The sequence below is a fragment of the Haliotis rufescens genome, unplaced genomic scaffold (genome assembly GCF_023055435.1).
Source record: "Haliotis rufescens isolate VD_foot unplaced genomic scaffold, xgHalRufe1.0.p SCAF_99, whole genome shotgun sequence".
NCBI classification, from domain to species: Eukaryota; Metazoa; Mollusca; class Gastropoda; order Lepetellida; family Haliotidae; genus Haliotis; species Haliotis rufescens.
The window spans coordinates 76825-101902 of NW_025964393.1; the positions used below are offsets into that span (position 1 = coordinate 76825).

The 25078-nt window shown below is 42.2% G+C and overlaps 1 protein-coding gene across 1 annotated transcript; it reads left to right on the top strand.

The window, feature by feature from the left end:
- The first annotated feature begins 193 nt into the window (after positions 1-193).
- On the top strand, positions 194-23650 carry LOC124137781 (cell division control protein 45 homolog). The gene is made up of 18 exons (XM_048391795.1): positions 194-333; positions 1372-1431; positions 2746-2838; positions 4596-4690; positions 7683-7797; positions 8531-8646; positions 9753-9801; positions 10645-10706; positions 11525-11635; positions 12049-12240; positions 14530-14628; positions 15216-15327; positions 16150-16205; positions 17231-17369; positions 19810-19893; positions 20216-20334; positions 20669-20745; positions 22139-23650. The coding sequence occupies exons 1-18, from the start codon at positions 283-285 to the stop codon at positions 22204-22206; spliced, it is 1698 nt and encodes a 565-aa protein (XP_048247752.1). The 5' UTR covers positions 194-282; the 3' UTR covers positions 22207-23650.
- Positions 23651-25078: the final 1428 nt, after the last annotated feature.

Genomic DNA, 25078 nt, shown 5'->3' on the forward strand with positions numbered 1-25078 from the left:
AACTTTTTATATGTTTTGCATCAGATTCCTATGTTCACCCCTCATATTTGTGAAATGTTATTAGATCACTCGTGTTTATATTTTTGTTTTCTCAGAATATAAAGGAGAAAGCTCCCACAATGACATAAACTGTAGAATATGGAGTGTCCAGTTTTAGTACTGCTAATCGTCAACCAATCATTAGCTTTGTATCACAAACGCGTTGGCTGTGTCGGCACACGGAACCGCGCCAAAATCGAATAACACGGATGAAAACACTGAGAAGAATTTATTCATATCAAAATGTTTGTCAAGGATTTTAAGAAGAATTTTTATGACGCTATACAAAATCAGGTACACTTCATCAGCAAAATTCACAGCAGCATTACATTTCGATACAAAAACACAAATGTACAGAGGGCGAATATTCAATGTTTTTATGGCATTTCATGACGGAGACACAGTTCAGCTGTTCTCGTATAAAAGATATCGGAAGTAATCGGAGTACACATCATGCACAAATATGAGAGTTACATTTGTGGCAATCTAATTTAACTATTTTACATCTTGATTTATTGGCATATCATTGGAGCTGAAGGGGTCGTCGCCACGGGTATTCTAGATTTGTAGGATACGCTATACTATCGCGGCAGTTAATTTATAATGGCTCGTAATGCTTACTAACACATTAACTATGTCATACGCCAAATGTTTCTTGATCTTCATTCAACTTTTATGACACATCAGTTAGGATTAATCGATGCTACTTTTCTTTACAGAGTTCAGTAAACAAAGTATCTGTCATTAACGATTCAAGGGCGGGCAACTCAGTATTATCGCGGTATGGCTATTTTGGGGCTTCGTCTAAACAAATGGGTTCTTTTCTGATCAATTTCGAACTGAGGTAGGGGTAATTCCACTTCAAAATCATTCCGGAAACTGTCATAAAAAGGTTAATGAGTATACTTACGAGTAGCTGTGACATAGATCTACCGCAACGAGTCCTGTATTTGATCAAGCAATCAAATATCGTGTTTAGATTTGCATAAGTAAGCAGTTGACAGCGGGTGTGGATTATGAGAATTACCGATACCGCGATAATAGAGTCATACTATACCCTGGGTATGTTTCTGTCTACAGAAGGGTACCCTAGCCAAAATCAGAATACAGAATGGTACTCTAGGATGATTCCATACCACATTGCGTTCAACCGATTCCTTGACTGGATCGGAACTGTCATACTATTATATGAGATGCATTCTAGCGTGCTGAATAAGCACGAGCACAGTGCCATACGTACATCACTCTTATATCACACAATGCACAGCATTATCCAGCATCCAGTTATTTCCTGTACCCTGACGATGTGTAAATCTGTTTCTTCTGTTCCAGCGTGTTCTGGTTCTCGTGTCTTTCGACGTTGATGCATTATGTGCATGCAGGATATTGCAGGTTTGGATAATTTGTTTTATTTTTTGTTAGAATGATTGTAAGATAATGAAAAAAACCAACCCAGACATAACAGCAATAATATGTCACAACACAGGGATTTATGTAAGAATGGCAAACAATTTGAGAAAAAAATCATAATTTTGTTGAAACTTGTGACTTTTCTTAAAGATCTCATTTTCCTAAAATCAGCGGTATGACATTATATTCATTGCAGTAAATTGACAAAGAATTAAATTCTCTTCCTCTTTATTGTTCCTGTGATTAGTGAAACCCAAATCATTGCAAATAGCTCCAAGGGCAGTAAATGGAAAATTTGTCCTTTCAATATGGGACATTTGCTGCTGACTTGGGCGCAACATCGGCCTCTGAGTCTGTGTAGACAAATCCCTGGAACAAACTGAAAGTAGTGTATGTGATACATTGAGCTCGCGATATGATGCCCCATAATTTGCAAAAGGTTGTTCATTTTCCACCTTTGTTAAATGTGTAAACAAAGTAAGAAATAAAGCCAAGTCCATATATGTGTTAGTATGTCTACTATCATGACCATGGTATGTAGGTCTACTATCCAGGGCATACGTGCTTGATTTAAATATGCTCAACTGCTGGCTTTGTATATATTTGAGCATTGCATTAACCAGACAGATTGTTACTGATACATGATGACATATGTGATGTGGTCACGTGTTTGTTATGTTGTCACATGTGTTGTTTCGATATCTGTTCCTGTGAACACCATCATGTACAGTCAGTTGATGCTTGTTACTATGGTTACATGTGTTGTTTCAGTATCTGTTCCAGTGTACACCATCGTCCCAGTCAGTGGATGCTTGTTACTATGGTTACATGTGTTGTTTCAGTATCTGTTCCAGTGTACACCATCGTCCCAGTCAGTTGATGCTTGTTACTATGGTTACATGTATTGTTTCAGTATCTGTAACCTGGTCGCACTGGAACAGATACTGAAACAACACATGTAACCATAGTAACAAGCATCCACTGATTCGTCACGAATCCACCATTCGTCACGATATGGCTGAAATATTGCCGATGTGACGTTAAACTTTAACTCAATCACTCACTCCAGTGTGACCAGGTCCTGTACACCATCGTTCCAGTCGGTGGATGCTTGTTACTATGGTTACTTGTGTTGTTTCAGTATCTGTTCCAGTGTACACCATCGTCCCAGCCAGTGGATGCTTGTTACTATGGTTACATGTGTTCTTTCAGTATCTGTTCCAATGCGACCAGGTTCTGTACACCATCATCCCAGTCAGTTGCTGCCTGTTACTATGGTAACATGTGTTGTTTCAGTATCTGTTCCAGTGCGACCAGGTCCTGTACACCATCGTCCCAGTCAGTGGTCTGGAAGAACTGGAGAGGGCCTTCGTAGAGAATTCAGAAGGAGTGAGTCGTCTCTCATTTGTGTTGTATGGTTGTGTAAATAAAATCAGGGAAGACACTACAACCTTAATTCAACAAGCCTACACAGATTGGGGTTTGAGAGTGGCACAGTTTCCTTAGGGCAGCATCTTTCTGTGCAGAGTTGTGTCCCTTCATTATGTCAGGATCTGCTGGTCATGGGTTCAGACCCCTGATAATGATCTGTCAGCATCATACCTGTACACATGGGTTTAGACCTTCCTCCCCCAGTAAGGTGACAAGCCATGATACAACTGAAAGACTCTTCAAAGCATCACTCATCTCAACCACCCATCTAGAATACATTTAAGTATGCTCACTTCAACGTCAAATATGTTTTGTTGTTTACGATATGCTGTATAAACGAACAGAAATTATGTCTCAGAAAACACACCGCAATTGCGTGAGTGAGTTTCACGCCACTTTTAGTAATATTTCAGCAACATTACGATGGGGAACACCAGCAATGGGCTTCCCAGGTAGGGAATCGAACCCGAGACTCAGCGTTACTAGCAAACACTTTAACAACCGGACTACCCCACTGCCCCCACAAGTGCTTGATGTTGCTCACATGCAGTACAATATATACACCTTTATATAGTGATATCAGTGAAGATCCGGGTTAGAATAGGTCACCAGCAAGCCATGTTTGCCCTAAAAGGCAACCATGCTTGTTGTAAGAGGCGACTAACAGGATTGGGTGGTCAGGCTTGTGAATCGATGCTCATTATGTCTGTCACTGGATTGTCTGGTCCAGACTTGATTATTTACAGACCACCGTCATATGGCTGGAATATTGCTAAGTGCGGCGTTAAAGAACACACAAACAAACACAATACATTTTCTACTAGTTTTGGGAAAATGATTACATTTTTTGAGAAAGCATCTGTTCCTTAGAATCTTTATCACCGTATTCAACGTAATAAGCGCCCTGGGTGCTCTCAAAATTAAAATAGGGGGCTCTTATTAGAATATAATTTTGGTGAGAGAAAAAACAGTTGAAAGATTGTAAATTACGTAGTTTATGCTGACAGCCTGAAATGATACAGGCGATATGTGCATATCATACACGACAGATATATTTTCCAGAATTTAATTGCCCATAATTAAGGGTGCAAATAACACACGAGTGCGTATTATACACGAACAAGTAAGTCTTGTGTACATTTATCAATCGGAAGGGGTGCTAATTGGGATTGTTCACTAGCCAATATATAAGCAAATATCTCAGTGGGTGCATATTAGAGCGGGGCACTTATTACGTCGAATACGGTAGGTTCAGCCTGGTATAGTGACACTGTTGAAATTGTGCATACTTACTTGATTTTTGTGTCACTCAACAAACATTATGTTTAATATGAACTGGCCATTCCCAGGAAACAATACATCGATAGCTCCAGTAAGACTATTGATAATAGGGGGCACGGGTGGCCCAGTCGTCTAAGGCGCCGCGATTCGCTGTGCAGAGTTGCGTCCCTTGGGCACGCCAGAAACCTATGATTGTGGGTTCGAATCCCGGTTCGCCCCGATTATGTTTCTAGGTTTGTCAGCACCATACCCGTGCTCGTGGGTTTCACCGAAGTGGTAAACGTCTGAGACCTGCATCACTTCGGGCTTTCCTCCCACATTAAGCTGACACGCCGTGATATAACTGGAATACTGTTAAAAGCGGCCTTAAACACAACTCACTCACTCACTCACTATTGATAATATCTCTCATGCAAGCCTGTCTATATTTTCAGATCAAGCATGTTGTGATGATCAATTGTGGGGCCTCCGTGGACGTTGTGGAGATGTTGCAGCCACCGGAGCACATCCGATTCTACATCTCTGACAGGTACGCTTCATCTACAGCCTTCCCCCTGAAACATTCCCGAGAGTTGACCTAGAGAACAAGCATGGGGTACTGTGAACCTGTTCCCCTGAACCCCCGTAGGATACCATGCTTGTTTGTTGAAGGAGCCGGCACACTTGGGGATCCTACCATGTGACCTGATTGATTGTGTGTCATTGTATTTGTTTGTTTGTTGTTTGTGTCATTGTATTTGTTTGTTTGTATTTTAACGCTTCACTCAGCGATAATCCAGCTATATGACAGTGGTCTTAAATAATCGAGTCTTGGCCAGGCATTCCAGTGACTGACATGAGCATCGATCTATGCAATAGGATATAATGACATGGATCAACTAAGTCAGCGAGCTTGACCACCTGATCCTGTTAGTTGCTCTCTTGACAAGCATGGGTTGCTGAAGACCGATTCTAACCCGGATCTTCACAGGGGGTGTCATTGTACCCTTACATTGTTGATTGTTGTGAGAGCTGGCCAAATTGGGGATCTCGCCATGTCACCTGCAGTGTCTGCTCTGGCTTAAATTTTCTTGGGGTCACTTGGACCCCTTCATCATAAAATTAGGGGTCCCAAACAAAAATGGAGGGGTCCAATTTATAGCATTATAACATAACATTAACAACAGAACACAGTGGTTGTGAAAAATAAGAAATCTTTTCGCAACTGCAAAATATCAACAAACAGGCAAAGTGAGAGAAAGGTTCACATCAGGGCACATCCTGCTCTCATAACCAAGAGGTTTACATTAAGGGACAAACAATTTCTTAAAAGGGACATTTGATATTAATGAATATTATAACACAAAATTATCCATGTTAATATCTAACTTTGTATATGAAAAGGCAGTACACGGGTCAGCCATTGGTAAGGGGTCATTGTGACAGACATTTGTGAATGTTTTTACAGAGATCTACAAATGATTTGAAGTTATGGATTCAGTTAAGTTCAATGGCTGTTCTGATGCTACTGTACTGAGTATTTGAGTTCATGTTGTAACTGTGACAATGATCAATGAGTCATAAAATATAATTGGCATATCGAACGTTTTTTTAGTAAGAGTATGTTCAGGATCCAGCATTTCCTTGATAAATCAAGTCAACATGTTTCAGGTGCTATAAATGTTTAAACATGTCAGTAACACCAATAACGGTCCTGGCAAAATGTGTTTTGCAATTCTTAATATGACTCACAAGATATTGAATTATTATCAGCTTGATAAGTCTGTTGTAGAATAACTAAATATTCAGAGTCCGCTAAGTAAAAACAATGCTTACATCATTGTACATTCAAGTGTTCGCATTCATTCTTTATCATATACGGTATCGCGGTATTGATAAATCTCGTAATCCACACAACCTGTCGACTGTTTACTTATGCAAATGTAAGCACGATATATTTCATCGCATGATCGAATACAGGACTCGTTGCGGTATGTCACGGCTACTTGTACACAAGTTAACTTTTTTTATGACAGTTCCTGGGATATTTTTGAAGTGGAATTACCCCTTCCTCCATTCAAAATTGATTAGAAAAAGAACCCATTTGTTCAAACGAAGTCCCTTGACCAAACCTCGGTCGTATGCAAAATTCAAAACAGGAAGTGATATACCATATAATCCACACAGCCTTACTTACTGAGGTAAGATTCACCAATGACAGGTGGCATACTTTGTTTACCGAACTCGGTAAAGAAAATCAGCATCAATCAATCCAATGAACAACAAACATTTTGTGAATCACATATTTAATAAGTTTGTAAGCGTGCCCCACTACGATCCATTATAAATTAACTACCGCGATAACATAGCGTATCATCCTACACGGTCGCTCGATTTCGCGGGTCACTGTTACCACGTTCTGAAGTATACCCTTGATGTGCCTGGCTATTTTTAGTTTGACAGAAGGTCAGGATATTTTCGACCAATCAGCAAGCTAAATTAATTACGACTATATCCGACTTGCTTAATATGTGGCACCTGATTGGCTGAAGCAAAGCTACGGACCATACCGAAAATTAATACATGCAAAACCGACAATAGATATAGGTCAAGAAACCGGTTTGGGTATTTGTCATAAAAAGGGAGAGAATAATGAAACTGGTTTGGTTTAGCAAACGGAAGTGTTAATCAACATGCTTCGCTGTCTTGTTTGGCAACAAATACCTTTACGCAAAGACGTACGTCTTTGATTTACGATAACAGTGTCAATTCGATATGAAATTAATATAGCCCCAGTCACTGCGTCCACGAGACCCACACATGTTACGCAGGTGCGTTCAAACTTATTTTTGTGCGTCCAAGACGCAAAAACGCGCTCTTCAGCCAACACTGCACCTGACTGATAGTTTGTGATCGTCTCTGACACTATTGATTTTTGCTCGTACTGTCAACCATTGGTGGCCTGGCTTGATTATTTACAGGCCTCCTTGATAAGACTGAAATATTGCTGAGTCAGCCAGAAAACAACACTCAGTAACTGTTCAGTATTCTACCTGAGACAGAGATCCAATTGACAGTAATAACTCAAACGCTCGCTCGCTCGCCGAGGCCAGTTCACTGTTGTCTAACATCGCTATCTGACTGTAATAATCTTGAACGTGACGTGGAACCCATTTCACCTCACCTCACTGTTGTTAAAGGTGCTGTAATTCGCTGTAAAGAGTTGTGTCCCCTGGTTGTGTCAGAATCCAGTGACCCTAGTTTCAAATCCAAGATTTACATGCCGTGATATAATTAAAAAATGCTACTCACAAATAGTTAAGGACCAACCATTCATTGGTATTACTACAGTTAATCATAGAGTAAAGGATCATCCACTTTTTTTCACATTACTATTGTTAATCTGTCATGGCATATATCAATTTCAATGCCATGACATATTATTTTTAGTAATATGAAAGAATCGGGTGGTCCTAAACCTGTTTTTAGTAGTATAATTCATGACCTGACTGTTAGGGTGTGACATGTTCGTTGTGCTGCAGTCACCGTCCGGTAGACATCCACAACGTGTACAACGCCGTGCAGGTGAAGTTGTTGATGAAGGAGGAGGAGTTGACGGAGCTGCCGGAGTATGATGAAGTCTTCCGGGATGACAGCGTAAGTCGGAAACACATCTCGTGGCAAAATGTCCCCTTTGCAGCGTTATAAAATGGCACTAGTCCTGTATACGTAGTCTTTGCCAAACTGCCCAATAGTTAAGGTATCATAAGGACTAGTAGAAATTTGCCGTTTTTAATAGGTTTGCTATATGTTACTATGACTAGAGCACTAAACCTGACAGGTTTTACTGCTGCTTCTGTTAATTATCAGCACGTTGCTAGTGTAAGCCAGAAACATACACCGCCTCCGTGGTCTAGATGTAGAACGTCAGCCCGGAGAGCGGAAGGTCCGGAGTTCAATCCCTGGCCGCGTCATACCAAAAGACGTTAAAAGATGGTACTTGTTGTTACCCAGTCTGACGCTTGGCATTAAGGGGCTAAAGCAAGGACTGGTCGGCTCGGAGTCAGTATACTGTGTCTGAGTGGGGTATTCATGTTAAACTGCGGCATGGTATCTCAGTGTGCTAGCACTTTAAATCGGCATCAGTTCGGACTAGTACAAGCAGCCACACACACTCACACACACACGTGCATGCACGTCGCTATATAAGTGCAATAATCTTGGACGCAACGTTAAACCCAATTTCACCTCACCTCACCAGAAACACATACTTGTAAGCACCTTGTTAAGAAAGAGTTCTCTGGATACGACCTAGTACATGTCTTTCATGAAATATATACAGCTATTTAAGTATAAATAAGGCTTTTTCAGGAGAGTGTTGTTATTTCAGTCAGACGATGATTCCGGTAATGAGAGTGACAGTTCTGAAAGATCAGGGAAAAAACGGAGGTTTGATGAGGCAGCCATAGACAGACGGAGGGAAAAGAGACTGTGGACTGAAAATAGGTCTGTTGACTTTCGATAAGGATATGTCTTCAGTAATATTCCATTCTTTAACCCTGACAGGGTGCATGGGTGGCCAAGTAGTCAAGGCACTGCAATTCATTGTGCAGAGTTGTGTCCCTTTGATGTGCCAGACACCTCTGATTGTGCCTTTGATTCACCCCGATTAAGTTTTTGATTTGTTTTAAGATTTGTCAGCACCATACCCGTGCTCATGTTTTTTGCCACAGTGGTAAACGTCCAAGACCTGCATCAACTCTCACTTCTTAATGAAGTTTTGGTGTCCAGAAGGTCCATGGTATTTATTTAAACAGAAAGGAGATAACACACTGGATAATCAAAGGTGTTGCTCATGCTATCAGCCACTTGTTTAAAAGATCACATTTGAGGCTGCCATGTAACAGTCTTAAACAGTCATTACTTGTGTGTCATGGATATACGTCAGCCATTGTTCTCACTGTTGTAAACCTCTAATGATGTCACCCTGTTATAAATATACGTTCAACTTTTCTCGGGTAAACACGTAAAGGAGTTATTCCCTCAGAATGCCTGGGTAAGCGGGCATTCCAGCATAAGTATGCCCGGGTAAGCGGGCATTCCGTGAAATTTAATGTTTTATAAACTTGCCCCTTGATATGACCACAATTTTGATTGATGATTGGTTTAAACCTAAATTCCATGACTTGAATCGAACCTGCACCCTCACATATCGTGTTAAGTTTTGTAACCCACAGAGCTACCGGGGCAGGTGATGAGAATTTGTTCAGATTATCATGTCATGACTCCATCTAGTACAGGCTGCACATATTTTTTCTCTCGCATGCTTTGAGCTAATTCCTTTTATACCGCGATACACTGTATTGTTTCACTATAAGGTTTGTCGATGTTTTCTTATGTTCCCCGTATTTCTTGCATTTAGATGGTGTATAAGTAGGATATAAACTCCCCCGTAGGTCTTGACTGAGAATGTAAGCCTGGGGTGTCGGGAAATTAGGTTGGGCCTCCTCCGCGGGCTTACATCCTCCGTCAAGACCTTGTGGGGGGTTTATATCCATTACTTGCATACCCCATACAGTCCTGATAATCAGTGTCTTGTGTTTGTCTTGCAGGAACAAGGTCATATTTGACTACACCAAGTTCACATCCTACGGGACTTCAGTGAGTATGGATCTCTGTCATCTTTGGCACTGGGCAGTGGGGTGGCCTCGTAGTCTAAGAGTTTGCTCGTCACGCTGAAAGCCTGGGTTCGGTTCCCCACAGGCCTACATAAGTGAAACCCATTTCTGGTGTCCCTGATGTGATTATTGCTGGAATATTGGTAAAAGCGGCATAAAGCCTTACTCCCTCACCGCACCTCACCTCACTCTTTGGCAATGACATTTTTATTATCAAGGAGAGGGCCTGGGATATTTCATCGAGAATCATGCAAAGTTTTTTAAGGTTTATATGCCCGATGGGCATCAGTTGTTTTTCACGATTAATAATTGTTCGGCTTCCATCACATAAGATGGCTTATCCCATTTGCTGTTTTATGAGATTATTGCCAATATGTGTATCATGTGTAGGTTCATTGTTAGTTCATAAAGTACCAGTAGAATATGATTGAACAAGATGATTTAACAATTTCTATCATTAATGAAACATGTTGAATTAACATATCTCTATGAGGCTAAAAAAAATAGTCCAGCTTCTCAGGCACCGCTCTCATCATCTTAAAGTTCGCCGCATATTTCCTTTCTATTTCAATTTTAGAAAAAATTACATCCTTAAATATTCCAAGTCCAACGGTAGTCAAATACTGTATTCCAGTATTTTACTCATCAAGGAATACATTTATGTAGGGAGACCCTTTCCCAGTTTGTTTGTACACAATTGTTTATTTGGTTCCCCCTCCCCCCCCAAAAAAAAAGGACACAGCCTTCCCGCACTATATTTTCAAAAACCATTGCCTGAGAACCAATTCTTTTATTTTTTAAAGCCTTATGTTTGCTTTGTTTTCAGTCTTCTTTATTAATGTTTGAACTGGCCTGGAAGATGTCTAAAGATACCAATGATTTACTATGGTGAGTTATCAGGGTGTCAGATCAGTTGATGTTTCTCGGACAATGGCTGTATGTCCTAAAAATGTCCTGAGGACAAGTAGAAATCAAATTATGGTTGTCCTCATTGACCAGTAGCATTCGAGAGTTACAAGACTCAACAAGTTCTCAATTTTTCCATTTTTCTACAAATTGGCACTGAATAAAACTGACCGAAAATGTAAAGATATTAAAATTTATTGTCTCATTCAAACAGGGCTAAAACCTCTGAGGACTGAGAAAAAAAGTTTCCGCTGGTCCTATCGACTAATCTTTAAAAAACCTGCATTTCTAAGGCTGCGCCAGCACTAATACTATGAAAACAAATGTGTTGTGAACACTTTGTCATCAGTACTATCAGTGATTATACCCACACTATAGGCCTTTGGTACTTACTGATTCGGGGGCACGGGTGGCCCAGTCGTCTAAGGCGCCGTGATTCGCTGTGCAGAGTTGCGTCCCTTGGGCACACCAAAAACCTATGATTGTGGGTTCGAATCCCGGTTTGCCCCAATTATGTTTCTAGGTTTGTCAGCACCATACCCGTGCTTATGGGTTTCACCGAAGTGGTAAACATCTATGACCTGTATCACTTCAGGCTTTTCTCCCACATTAAGCTGACACGCCGTGATATAACTGGAATACTGTTAAAAGTGGCGTAAAACCAAACCCACTCACTCGTTACTAACTGATTCACAAAGGAGGGAGATGGAGGCCTAGTGGGCGAAGCATAGTTCATCAGGCAGATCACGTGGGTTCCATACCAAGCTCACTAACATCCCCTGCATCCTTCTGTTCTGTAGGCTGGCTATTATTGGTGTGTCGGACCAGTATGTACACTTCAAGACCCCGAGGGACAAGTACATGGACGATGTCATGGCGCTGCAGTCTCACGTAGCTCGCCACAACCATCGGTGAGCTGTCATCTTGTATAGGCCTGGGCCTTGTTCCGCAAAGCAATCTCAGCTCAACATTTGTCATACGTCTTGTGTTAGAATATGGATGTTACTATCATCTATCACCATCGAATGTGTGGCAAAATACATTTCGTGCTGAAAACAGCTAAATTTAACAATTGAAACCTCAAGCTGTGCGTTCGGTTCCAAATTCAATTTAGTCTGGTTAAATCTACAGGTAACCTAGCTCTACATTGAAAACTCAGTATTTTTATCTCCTAAATGTACCATGACTTTAGAGAATACTTGATTTCTATTGGTTAATAAAAGACATCATACCTGCATACAAAAATGAGTTTGGACATTTTGGAAAATACTGAATTCATATTCCCAACTGCAGTATAACTGTTGCTATGTTACCATGGTTATAGAGGAGACGATGAGGAGAACCTCATCTCCATCAACTGTCTGAAGATCGTGTTTGACGAGGAACTGACGCTGACGATGTACCGCCACTGGTCTCTGTTCGAGTCCATCTGTCACTCGGTCGGCATGGCGTGCAAGTTCAAGGTGTGGACGCTCAAGGGACAGAAGAAACTCAATGAATTCCTGGCCGAGATGGGGTAAGATCAGCCGTTCCATGAGAAAATAAGGGATAATTATTTTTAGCAAATGAGTTTTTACTCGAAGGTTTCTATTTTAATTGGGTTATTACGTTTCATTGGGTAACCAATATTTTTTCACCTATCTATTCATCACTCTTTTGTTTTTTTTCCCAAATGAGCTAACATTTTGAGATTTCAAAAAAAATAAAATAATGTTTTAGATGTATATAAGGGTTCTAACTGCAGGCTTGACTTTGAAAGTAAATCAGCTCGTAATTGTACTTTGGAAATTAGCTCCCTTGTGCAGATGCTGAAAAAGCTTCGTAGGGTATTTACGCATGGTGTTTTTATAATTTGAGTTTTTCATTTCATGCATGCATTTCTGTACGCAAGTTAATTGCAAGTACCGTATTCGACGTAATAAGTGCCCAGAGCGCTCTCAAAATTAAAAATATAGGGCTCTTATTAAAATATTATTTTGGTGAAAAAAAAAAAAGATTTGAAAGATAAATATCGTTATTTATGGTGAAATATTTATGTACGAAAGATATATTTTTCCATAATTTAATTTTCCATAATTATGGGTGCATATAACACAGGAGTGCGTTATACACGAATAAATAAGTCTTGTGTACATTGATCAATCGGAAGGGGTGCTAATTGAGATTGGTCACTAGCCTATATATTAGCAAAAGTCACTGTGGGCGCTTATTAGAGCGGGGCACTTATTACGTCGAATACGGTAATTGGGTATTGAATTTTTTTTTTTAAAGTGGGGTGAGGTGGTATTTTACGCAAATACGCTTCTTATCTGTAGCTCTGGTGTAGTTCAGCTCCATAAAATTTTGTTACAAACTAGGTCATGAACAGATGAAAATGTTTTAGGCTTTGGTTTTGGGTCTTGCTGGAATTCTGTGTTAGAAAATGAAGTTTCTTAGTGGATTGGGTGGTCAGGTTCCGTGACGTAGTTGATTGTGTGTCATCATACCCCAACCGCGTGGATCGTTGCTCACATTATCAATCACTGGATTATATGGTCCAGACTTGTTTAGTACAGGTCCCACCATATAGATGGAATACTGCTGAGCGTGGTGTTAAACAACACAATCACAAACACTCACAAACACTCACAGTGGCTTGGGGCTGGTTGTTCTGCTCAAATTTTCTTTCCGTTATATATCTCTCTACTGGCGGCTCAGGGGGGCATGGGTGGCCCAGTCGTCTAGGGCGCCGCGATTCGCTGTGAAGAGTTGCGTCATTTGGGCATGCCAGAAACCTATGATTTTGGGTTCAAATCCCGGTTGGGCCCGATTATGTTTCTAGGTTTGTCAGCACCATACAGGGTTAGAAACTAACAGTTTTCGGCCACTAGTCCTTATAATGATAACATATATCAAAACCCTTAAAAAAGGCAAATTACTACTAGTCCTTATGATACCTTTACCATTGGGCAGTTTGGCAAGGACTATAAGACTAGTTCTAATTTCTAACGCTGACCATACCCGTGCTCGTGGGTTTCACTGAAGTGGTAAACGTATGAGACCTGCATCACTTCGGGCTTTCCTCCCACATTAAGCTGACATGCCATGATATAACTGGAATACTGTTAAAAGCGGCGTTAAACCCAACTCACTCACTCACTACTGTCGGCTCGTTGGTCACATGGTTGCAAGAGGCACATAGCAGTGTATTTGCAGTTATTTGTTAAACCCATGTTCTCAGTATGAGTGCTGCCAATAAACATGCTCTCTCCATCAACTTACCTTGTGTACTGACTGAGCTAACAGAAGTGTCACAAAGGCTCTTCCTCCTAATAAAAAAAGAGACCGTGGTCTTCCTCCTAATAAATAAAGAGTCCGTGGTCTAATGGTAGAACGTCCTCCCGGAGAGCGGAAGGTCCGGGGGTTCGATCCCCGGCCGCATCATACCATAAGACGTTAAAAGATGGTACTTGTTGTTACCCTGTCTGGCGCTCGGCATTAAGGGGCTAAAACAAGGACTGGTCGGCTTGGAGTCAGTATACTGTGTCTGAGTGGGGTATTCATGTTAAACTGCGGCATGGTATCTCAGTGAGCTAGCACTATAAATCGGCATCAGTCCGGACTAGTACAAGCAGCCAAACAAACACACATACACGTGCATGCACGTCGCTATATAAGTGCAATAATCTTGGACGCGACGTTAAACACCATTTCACCTCACCTCACCTAATAAATAAAGAAGTTGTTATCCATAGATTGTGTCAAGGTTAAGCTTCACTCATTCACCCCCTCACTCATCCACTCCTTCCTTACTTCCTTCCTTCAGGATGCCCCTGAACCAGTGCAAGCAGAAGTTCTCGGCCATGGACACAGAGCTTAAGGGGAACATCAAGGGCATGATACAGGAACAGATGAACAAATACGGGTCAGTCCCCGGCCCCCCTCCACGCGTAGTAAAAGGGATCTACCTGCCTCTGTCTCATCAATAATGATTCAAATAATGGAGGGGCACGGTATGCAGTCATGTCCTTTGGGCTCTCCTGAAACCTTGGTCCAGTCGTCTAAGACGCTGCGATTCGCTGTGCAGAGTTGCTTGCCTGGGACATGCCAGAAATCTATGATTGTGGGTTTGAATCCCGGACACACACGTCGCTATATAAGTGCAATAATCTTCGAAGCGACGTTAAACCCCATTTCATCTCACCATATTGCCATGTGGTCGGAGCCTGTTCAGCTTCATTTACAGTTAATAAAAGTACACAATTCAAGGACACCACCTGCCGTGTCTAGTTACGTAACATTATGACATAGCCAAGTGTTCTTCTCAAATGTGGAGTAATATATATGGTGTGTAAGCACCTTTCCTACGCTTGTTGGTTTCTCCAAAAAAGCAAAAAGTATAAAACTTTTGTCACTTTTGACATTCGTCCCATAGTCAACTGGTATGCGGTGATGTAACTTGAATAGTGTTTGAAGCAGAGCATTACCTGACTTTTAAATTGCTTCATCCAGATTGGTGATGCAGGACATTGTCATCCCATCATTCTCAGCCCAATATGGCTACCGGAACAAGCTGTGTGCCACGGACGCTGTGTATGCTTGCTGTGCAGTATTAGAGGGAACTGTAAGTGCAGCTGTTTTAAAAAGACCCTTCCTCCGCTTTCTAAATTCTTGAGACCACTGTAGGGAATGATTAAATATCTCCCCGTGAATTTCCGGGTTAGAATTTGGGTATGCAACCGATGCCTGTCGTAAGAGGCGACTAACGGGATCTAAACCTGGGATCCAAACCCACTGCTTGCGTCCCTCCGATGCCCAGTGTCGACATTCTCTACAGCGATTTACATGCTAGGCCACTGTATGTCTGGACATGCACCCTGACTGATTTGGAATGGTTTGGGATGTTTTGATGGTGCTAGCTTCGCATATTCATATTTGTGGCCAGTGAAGATCCAGGGTAGAATAGGCCTTCAGCAACCCATGCTTGTCTTAAGAGGCCACTATGCTTGTCTTAAGAGGCGACTAATTGGATAGGGTGGCGGGCTTGCTGAATTTGTTGATGGTTGTCGTCTTATCCCAATTGCGTAGATTGATGCTTATGATGTCAATCTCTGGATTGTCTGCTCCAGACTTGATTATTTGCATACCGCCATCATAAGGCTGGCCTATTGCTGAGTGCGGCGTTAAACAACAAGCAAACAAGTATGAGATACCTGCTGCATCTGGGTAGCCCCTATGCTATATTATCCTAATTATTGCTATCAATTAGTTTTGTTTTAGGCTTTACATAACTACTTGGTTTGCAGGTTATTATTTATAAAAGTGTGTTCTGAAAAGTAAGAAATCTTTTCAGTGCTGGTATTGGCTAACAGAAATATAAATTTAACTTTTATCCGTAGCCGATAAAGAAAAACACACTGTTACAGAAGCTGTTGTTCTGTTGTAGGAGAAAGGCAAGACCCCCAATGACAGTTTCCTGGATGCAGTCGATATTCTAACAAGGTGGGCAGTTAACTATTTATCACAGAAACTGACCACTCAGTGTGGGTGCAAAAACATTATATCCTGCGGATAGGCTTTAACATGATTGAGAGGCTAATCAGTCAGGCATTGGAATGTATGAGGGTCGCCTTAGGCCCACATAACAGCCTGATGTTACAGGCCCGTGTTTACAGGCTCTTGTTACAGGTCCATGTTACAGACCCTTGTTACAGCCTCATGTCACAGACCCATAATACAGTCTCATGATGAAGCCTCATGTTACAGGACCTTGTTACAGGCCCATGATATAAATCCATGTTACAGCCCGAGGTTACAGACCCATGTTACAGCCGAATGTCTCTAGTCCATTTTACAGCCTCATGTTACAGACCCATGTCACAGGCTCATGTTACAGACCCAAGTTACAGGTCAATGTTATAGCCTCATGTTACAGGACCCACTACAGACTCATGATTCAGCCTCATGTTACTGGCATATGTTACAGCTTTGAGTTACTGGCCCATGTTACAGCCTCATGTTACATAGCATTGTTGCATGCTCATGTTACAGGCCCATGTTACAGACTTATGTTACAGACTCAGGTTACTGCCTCATGTTATGGCCTCATCCAATGTTACAGTCTTGAGTTACAGCCCTGTATTACACCCACATGTTACTGGCCCTTGTTACAGTCCCATGTTACAGTCTCATTTTAAAGCCTCATGTTACCGGCCCATGATACAGCTTGCGTTACAGCCCCATATTATAGACTCATGTTACAGCCATGTTACCGTCATCTATCCTTATCACACAAGGCAAGTTAGTGAATCAGACGGTCAGGCTTGGTGACCTAGTTGATTGTGTTTTGTCGAACCCCAAAGTTGTGCATTTTTGTTCATGATATCAATCACTGGTTTGTCTGGTCCAGGCTTGATGATTTACAGGCTTATTTAAGTGTACTATTTTCCTTTCACAAACAGACCATAATCTACACTACAGTCCACCTGTGTGTAATATCCCTTATCATTGATGTGTTGATGTTTCAGGACTAATGTAGCTGCTCTAGAGAAGGGCCTGGAACTGGCCAAGCGTCAGCTGAAGGCCGTGGTCACACAGGTCCAGACTTTCCTTGACATGCACCAGGTCATTTCTGCTGGGCCCTTCCTCTACGCCCTTATACAGGAGGTGAGTAGACAGCCAGGCCCTTCCTCTACACCCTTATACAGGAGGTGAGTAGACAGCCAGGCCCTTCCTCTATGCCCTTATACAGGAGGTGAGTAGACAGCCAGGCCCTTCCTCTACACCCTTATACAGGAGGTGAGTAGACAGCCAGGCCCTTCCTCTACGCCCTTATACAGGAGGTGAGTAGACAGCCAGGCCCTTCCTCTACGCCCTTATACAGGAGGTGAGTAGAAAGCCAGGCCCTTCCTCTATGCCCTTATACAGGAGGTGAGTAGACAGCCAGGCCCTTCCTCTACGCCCTTATACAGGAGGTGAGTAGACAGCCAGGCCCTTCCTCTATGCCCTTATACAGGAGGTGAGTAGACAGCCAGGCCCTTCCTCTACGCCCTTATACAGGAGGTGAGAAGACAGCCAGGCCCTTCCTCTACGCCCTTATACAGGAGGTGAGTAGACAGCCAGGCCCTTCCTCTACGCCCTTATACAGGAGGTGAGTAGACAGCCAGGCCCTTCCTCTACGCCCTTATACAGGAGGTGAGTAGACAGCCAGGCCCTTCCTCTACGCCCTTATACAGGAGGTGAGTAGACAGCCAGGCCCTTCCTCTACGCCCTTATACAGGAGGTGAGTAGACAGCCAGGCCCTTCCTCTACGCCCTTATACAGGAGGTGAGTAGACAGCCAGACCCTTCCTCTACACCCTTATACAGGAGGTGAGTAGACAACCAGGCCCTTCCTCTACGCCCTTATACAGGAGGTGAGTAGACAGCCAGACCCTTCCTCTACGCCCTTATACAGGAGGTGAGTAGACAGCCAGGCCCTTCCTCTACGCCCTTATACAGGAGGTGAGTAGACAGCCAGGCCCTTCCTCTATGCCCTTATACAGGAGGTGAGTAGACAACCAGGCCCTTCCTCTACACCCTTATACAGGAGGTGAGTAGACAGCCAGGCCCTTCCTGTACGCCCTTATACAGGAGGTGAGTAGACAGCCAGGCCCTTCCTCTACGCCCTTATACAGGAGGTGAGTAGACAGCCAGGCCCTTCCTCTATGCCCTTATACAGGAGGTGAGTAGACAGCCAGGCCCTTCCTGTACGCCCTTATACAGGAGGTGAGTAGACAGCCAGACCCTTCCTCTACGCCCTTATACAGGAGGTGAGTAGACAGCCAGGCCCTTCCTCTACGCCCTTATACAGGAGGTGAGTAGACAGCCAGGCCCTTCCTCTACACCCTTATACAGGAGGTGAGTAGACAGCCAGGCCCTTCCTCTACGCCCTTATACAGGAGGTGAGTAGACAGCCAGGCCCTTCCTCTATGCCCTTATACAGGAGGTGAGTAGACAGCCAGGCCCTTCCTCTATGCCCTTATACAGGAGGTGAGTAGACAGCCAGGCCCTTCCTCTATGCCCTTATACAGGAGGTGAGTAGACAGCCAGACCCTTCCTCTATGCCCTTATACAGGAGGTGAGTAGACAGCCAGGCCCTTCCTCTACGCCCTTATACAGGAGGTGAGTAGACAGCCAGGCCCTTCCTCTTTGCCCTTATACAGGAGGTGTGTAGACAGCCAGGCCCTTCCTCTACGCCCTTATACAGGAGGTGAGTAGACAGCCAGGCCCTTCCTCTATGCCCTTATACAGGAGGTGTGTAGACAGCCAGACCCTTCCTCTTTGCCCTTATACAGGAGGTGAGTAGACAGCCAGACCCTTCCTCTACGCCCTTATACAGGAGGTGAGTAGACAGCCAGGCCCTTCCTCTACGCCCTTATACAGGAGGTGTGTAGACAGCCAGACCCTTCCTCTTTGCCCTTATACAGGAGGTGAGTAGACAGCCAGGCCCTTCCTCTACTCCCTTATACAGGAGGTGAGTAGACAGCCAGGCCCTTCCTCTACTCCCTCATACAGGAGGTGAGTAGACAGCCAGGCCCTTCCTCTACACCCTTATACAGGAGGTGAGTAGACAGCCAGGCCCTTCCTCTACACCCTTATACAGGAGGTGAGTAGACAGCCAGGCCCTTCCTCTGCACCCTTATACAGGAGGTGAGCAAACAGCCAGGCCCTTCCTCTACTCCCTTATACAGGAGGTGAGTAGACAGCCAGGCCCTTCCTCTACACCCTTATACAGGAGGTGAGCAAACAGCCAGGCCCTTCCTCTATGCCCTTATACAGGAGGTGAGTAGACAGCCAGGCCCTTCCTCTACACCCTTATACAGGAGGTGAGTAGACAGCCAGGCCCTTCCTCTACGCCCTTATACAGGAGGTGAGTAGACAGCCAGGCCCTTCCTCCACGCCCTCATACAGGAGGTGAGCAGACAGTAAGCATGACAACAATGTATTGCTTTTCATTGCTATTTCCTACAAAATCAGCTGACAGTATCTCAGTGATGAAGCTGCTATTCAAGCACTTTACTGCACATGCTTTCTAACAAGACTTTGTTTTTACGTTCACGTTTCAGGGAACAGCAGATGTGAAGTTTTTCTCCAAAGTCAACTGCCTCATCCGACTGGCTCGGTTCACACTAGAAGCCCACTGCTCTGTGGTGAGAATACTGTTTTAATATAGACATTGAAGAATTCTTTGAAATAGTTTTGAATATTATTGATAACTGTCATTTTGTGTGAGTTCATTGAGCTATCGTAGAGTGTGGACATGGTGTAAGCAAGGGGTTCTCATAGGCTCATATTCATCCCCATAAATATCAGTAAAAATGATCCAATTTGAACTAATAATTGCCTAGCACAGATTATTATTATAATGACCAATACTTTTGATTAATGTTTTTTTTCCGATTTGCCTAGCACTGGCAATTTGTTTGAAATCCGAGATACATATCTTCTGATCAGTGATGATGCTTTTCACAGAGTCGCAGTAAGAAGGCGCGGTCACTGCCCCTAGTGCTGGGCGCCCCCCTCAACACGGAGCAGGGGACGACGCTGGTGATCGGCATCCCTCCTCTTGAGCTGGACGATGAGAGGAAGAAGTAAGTCTCTGACTGACTGTTGAGAGACACAAGAGGCAGATCCAAAGGGGGTCCAGACACCCCCCCCCCCCCAACACACACACATAGGCAGTCAAATTATCTGAGAGAGGATTCTGATATTTTGGACCCCACTGTTTAAAAGATGCTGGATCCGGAAATGATGCATAAATTCTAGCTGCTAGCAGCTTCTTTAATAACTTTGTTTACTAATTTGGAGAAATCTGAAGAATAAACGAATATGTCAACTCTTTACTGTTTATTTAAAACAACTCTTATTCAGTGAAGGTGATTGATGTTTATGATGATGTATGATGTTTATGTATATTTATTTCAGCTTCTTTGGAAAGGCGTTTGAGCAAGCAGCAGCAAGCACCAACTCCCGAACTCACCATGACTATTTTGACTCCCATGGTAGGATCGTTATATCAGTATCTGTGGTATCAGGGGGATCATGATACAACTACTGTACAGGGGCGGTCGGGTAGTCTAGTGGTTAAAGCGTTCGCTCGTCACACCGAAGATCCGGGTTCGATTCTCGACATGGGTACAATGTGTGAAGCCCATTTCTGGTGTCCCCCGTCATGATATTGCTGGAATATTGCTAAAAGCGGCGTAAAACCATACTCACTCACTCACTCACAATACAGAGATGCCATCCCTCAGGATGTTCGCATAATAGTGATGAGTTTGACTCTAACCTTACACTATTACACTGGTCCTCCCCCCAAATAACACTTTTGCCATTTTGGTCATTTTTGTCACAAATTTATTTACATGCATAAAATATTTTGGAGAGCAAATTGTTAATGCACTGGTGACATGAACTATTTTACAGCGAGACTATGCTGACCAATGAGAGCCATGCTTTCAATTCACACAGTGTAAGTATCCATCCCTCAGTGATGTGACCAATGAACCAATCCTTGCTTGTCATAAGAGGCGACTATACTTGTAAGAGGCGACTAACGGGATTGGGTGGTTAGGCTCGCTGACTTGGTTGATTGCATGGCATCGTATCCCAAATGATCGATGCTTATAATGTCAATCACCTGATTGAGACTCATTTATTTGCTGACCGCCATCATATAGCTGGAATTTTGATGAGTGCGATGTTAAACAACTAACGAAAAATAAACAGTGATATGGATCTCTCATTGGGTGCTAAAACACACTCAAGTCATTGATACTGTACTGTTACCATTACTCTGTGTCAGATGAAATTACTCTCTCTTACACCACTGATTACTCAAAAGCTTCAGCTAGGGTTGGCATCCCTGACAATACTGTCATGATACAATACATTCATACTTAATTTTTTAATGTTTGCATGAAATTCACTGTCTAATTGCCATGACAGGTTTGTTTTGAAGGTATTATTCAATCAGACTTAGCATTTTGTTTCATGAATGGAGGGGAGGTAATGTGAGCCTGGTTATTGCAAAACTTCGTTAATATTACCTTTTGAAAATCAATACAAAACTATGTTGTGCATAGGTTCTCGCATCGTGATAGTGTAAATTTACTGTGCATCAATAAATCAGTGAATCATGACTACTCATGTATCTCTAGACAAGTAGTTCATACTAGACGGAGCATAGATGGCCCAGTATTCTAAGTCAATCCAAAGTCACTGTGCAGAGTTGTGTCCCTAAGTTGTGTCAGGATCTGCTGACTATGGGTTTGAAGCCCTGTATGCCCAAACCATACTAAAGACATGCTACTGTGGACTGCAAGGAATACATTGATTGATGCTAGAGGCCTGTGTGGTACCTCCCTGATGACCCCGTACCTGTTTGTGTTTCAGTGATGGAGATGAAGACGGATGACAGGAGCAAGTTCTTCGATGCCCTCCTCAACCTGCTACAGACATGAGTCCAGCTCGTCAGCTTCTATTTATTTCTACAAGTGCTCTTCTTTGGCAGTTACTAGGATCAGTTAGGTAGCCCAGTGGTTAGGTTGTTTGCCTGTCACCCGATCATTCAGGTTCTATTTACCAACTGGTCACAATTATCAAGGTCGGTGGGGTAGTTTAGTGGTTTAGACACTCGCTCTTCACTGTGAACACCTGGGTTTGATTCCCGAAATGGGAACAATGTGTGAAGCCCATTTCTGATGTCCTCGTCCCCCCCCCCCCCCCCATCGTCATGATTTTGCTGGAATATTGCTAAAAGTGGCTTAAAATCATACTCACTCACTCACTCACTCAGCTGGCCAAATATCCTTCATCTATCACTTAGATTACTCCATGTACATTGGCCGACTAATAAAGATGTGATGGTTAGTGTGCGACCTGGCTGTGTGTCGTGCGGTGACTGCATGGGTCATTGCCGACTGTGGCATCAAACAACATTCGCTCTCAGTCATCACTGGATCTGTCACCAGGTTGTGCAGTGTATCTGGTGACTGCTAAAGGTCTGTTATAAAATTGTCATCAAAATAATTTGCTAATATTTAAAGATCTGTTCTTGCGAGTATTGATGAACGTATTGCATGTGTCTAGATATCATGTTCTTGTACAGTTCAACTTAAAATAACGATCACTGATGACTGAGTACCTGATACACTATTGTGCGAGGCTGTTATTCCAATTTCTATATATTTAGGAGAAAAAACAATATGTATTTGTCTACTGTAATTCAAAATTTGATGTTAGGTAATTTAATTTGGAACCAGACGGCGTTTGGCAGTAATAAAAAATCAGTTTGCCGACATTGTAAATAAACAGTTACCAGATGTACTCCAATCTCATTCAAATCAGATCTATGTTCGCGCTACTGCTAAACAAAGATCTGAGGACGCAACTCTGCACAGCGAATCGCGGCCCCTCAGACAACTGGGCCACCCGTGCCCCCCATGAACAGTTAGAATGCAAATGATCCTCTAACAACTCATGTTAGAATAAAATGTTTTTCATTGCTGATATGATGAATATGTAAATATACTATTCAAAAGAAATTAAAGAACACCCAATGCTTTCAACTTGCTGTAGTTCAATCTGTCATGACATGACAGACTGACTCAAAAGATGATAAAGAACCTTTCTTTCATTTTACTGTGACAAGTTAACAAAAGTAATGTGAAAGAATTGGTAGTTCTTTAACTTCTTTTGAGTAGTAATTCCTGTATTTTGTCCCACTACCATGTGCTACGCTGTGTGTTGTGTTGTATCTATCTGTATATAAACGGTTAAATAAAACGTCCTATGCTTGTCGTAAGAGGCGACTAACGGGATCGGGTGGTCAGGCTCGCTGACTTGGTTGATGCATGTCATCGTATCCCAATTGCATAGACTGATGCCCATGATGTCGATCACTGGATTGTCTGGTCCAGACTTGATTATTTACAGACCGCCGTCATATAGCTTGAATATTGCTGAGTGGCATTAAACAAACAAAACAAATTGTACATAAGTAAATTGTTGTTAATATATTTGTAAACCCTGCATATCTTCTTGCAGTGTTATGGTGAAGAGGTTTGTCTAAAAAACCCTGTTTCTTGGTTTAAAGTTTTTCCCCCAAACTGTAGGGATGTTTTTTTTATATTTTTGAAGTGGTTTCTGAAAAGAATTATAGGTTGAATGAAATAAAGAAAGAAAAATGAACCTGGATTCTTTTCAATCACAAATGAAAGAGTTGTTTTCTAAATTTACCTGCATGAAGTTTTCTGAATCACTGATACGTAGTTTTTACCACACCTGTCCGAAAAAAAATAATACTTTTTAAACTGTTCATTTCTTTCCTGTTTATTTTTATGTATAAGCAGATCCATAAACAAGTGGTTCAAAAATGGCTAGTGGAAAATGATGTCACAATGCTTTATCCTAATTGGTTGAGAAAAAAAAATAATGTGACCATCTTAATCAGATTTTCCTTGAACATCATCTAGAGGCGTTTTGAGGTTTGTGATGGAAGCAAAAATATTCACAGTAAAATCATATACTAGTATCTGTTTATAGGTACCTATCTATATACTGCTAAAAACATTGACGGCCACTTGATTCTTTCAAATTACTTTATATTAATCGGTTATGACATGATAAATTAACTATAGTAACATATTAGAATCAGGTGGTCCTTAACTTTTTTCAGTATTATATTTGAACCCTTTGTTGTAAATGTGATGTTTTGCCTCCTGGAAAGTTTTAATGAAGTTCTATGCACATTCTAAACAAACATGGAATTACCCAGAAAAGTTTTATTAATCAATCTTGAAACTTGACAGGAAATACAAGTCACAAAGTGGAATGATGCCATCCAAATGTTTTGTGTGTGTAAATAATTGTATGAATTGTAAATATGACTGAATAAATGATACAGATTCTTTTTTGGGTTTTGTTTATGTTTGAAGTGTGATATATTCACCTGGAAATATGACCGTTGCTGCCTTGGCCTGCTGTTTCACCAGATCTGTCCTCGAGCATATGTTGGATGAAGAGAAACCTTGTTTTTTACGCTGACTTCCAAACCAACTTTTGACATTAATCAAGCTGCGACCATCTTCCCGAGTCAAGAGAGTTAACTGACTTTAAAAGTCCCGTTTCCACACTTGGCGAACTAGGCTGGTATTGTGGAGTTACATTTTGGCTGGACTAACAAGTCTATGCATAGTTCAATCAAAATTTCGCTCCGAAATTGAAATCCGGTTCGTAAACTGTCATGCAGATTTCGGTCGATTGGAGGATTTGCAAAGCATGTGCACCGCTAACTCGTTGTCAACAGATATTTTCTAAATCTTTTCATGTTTT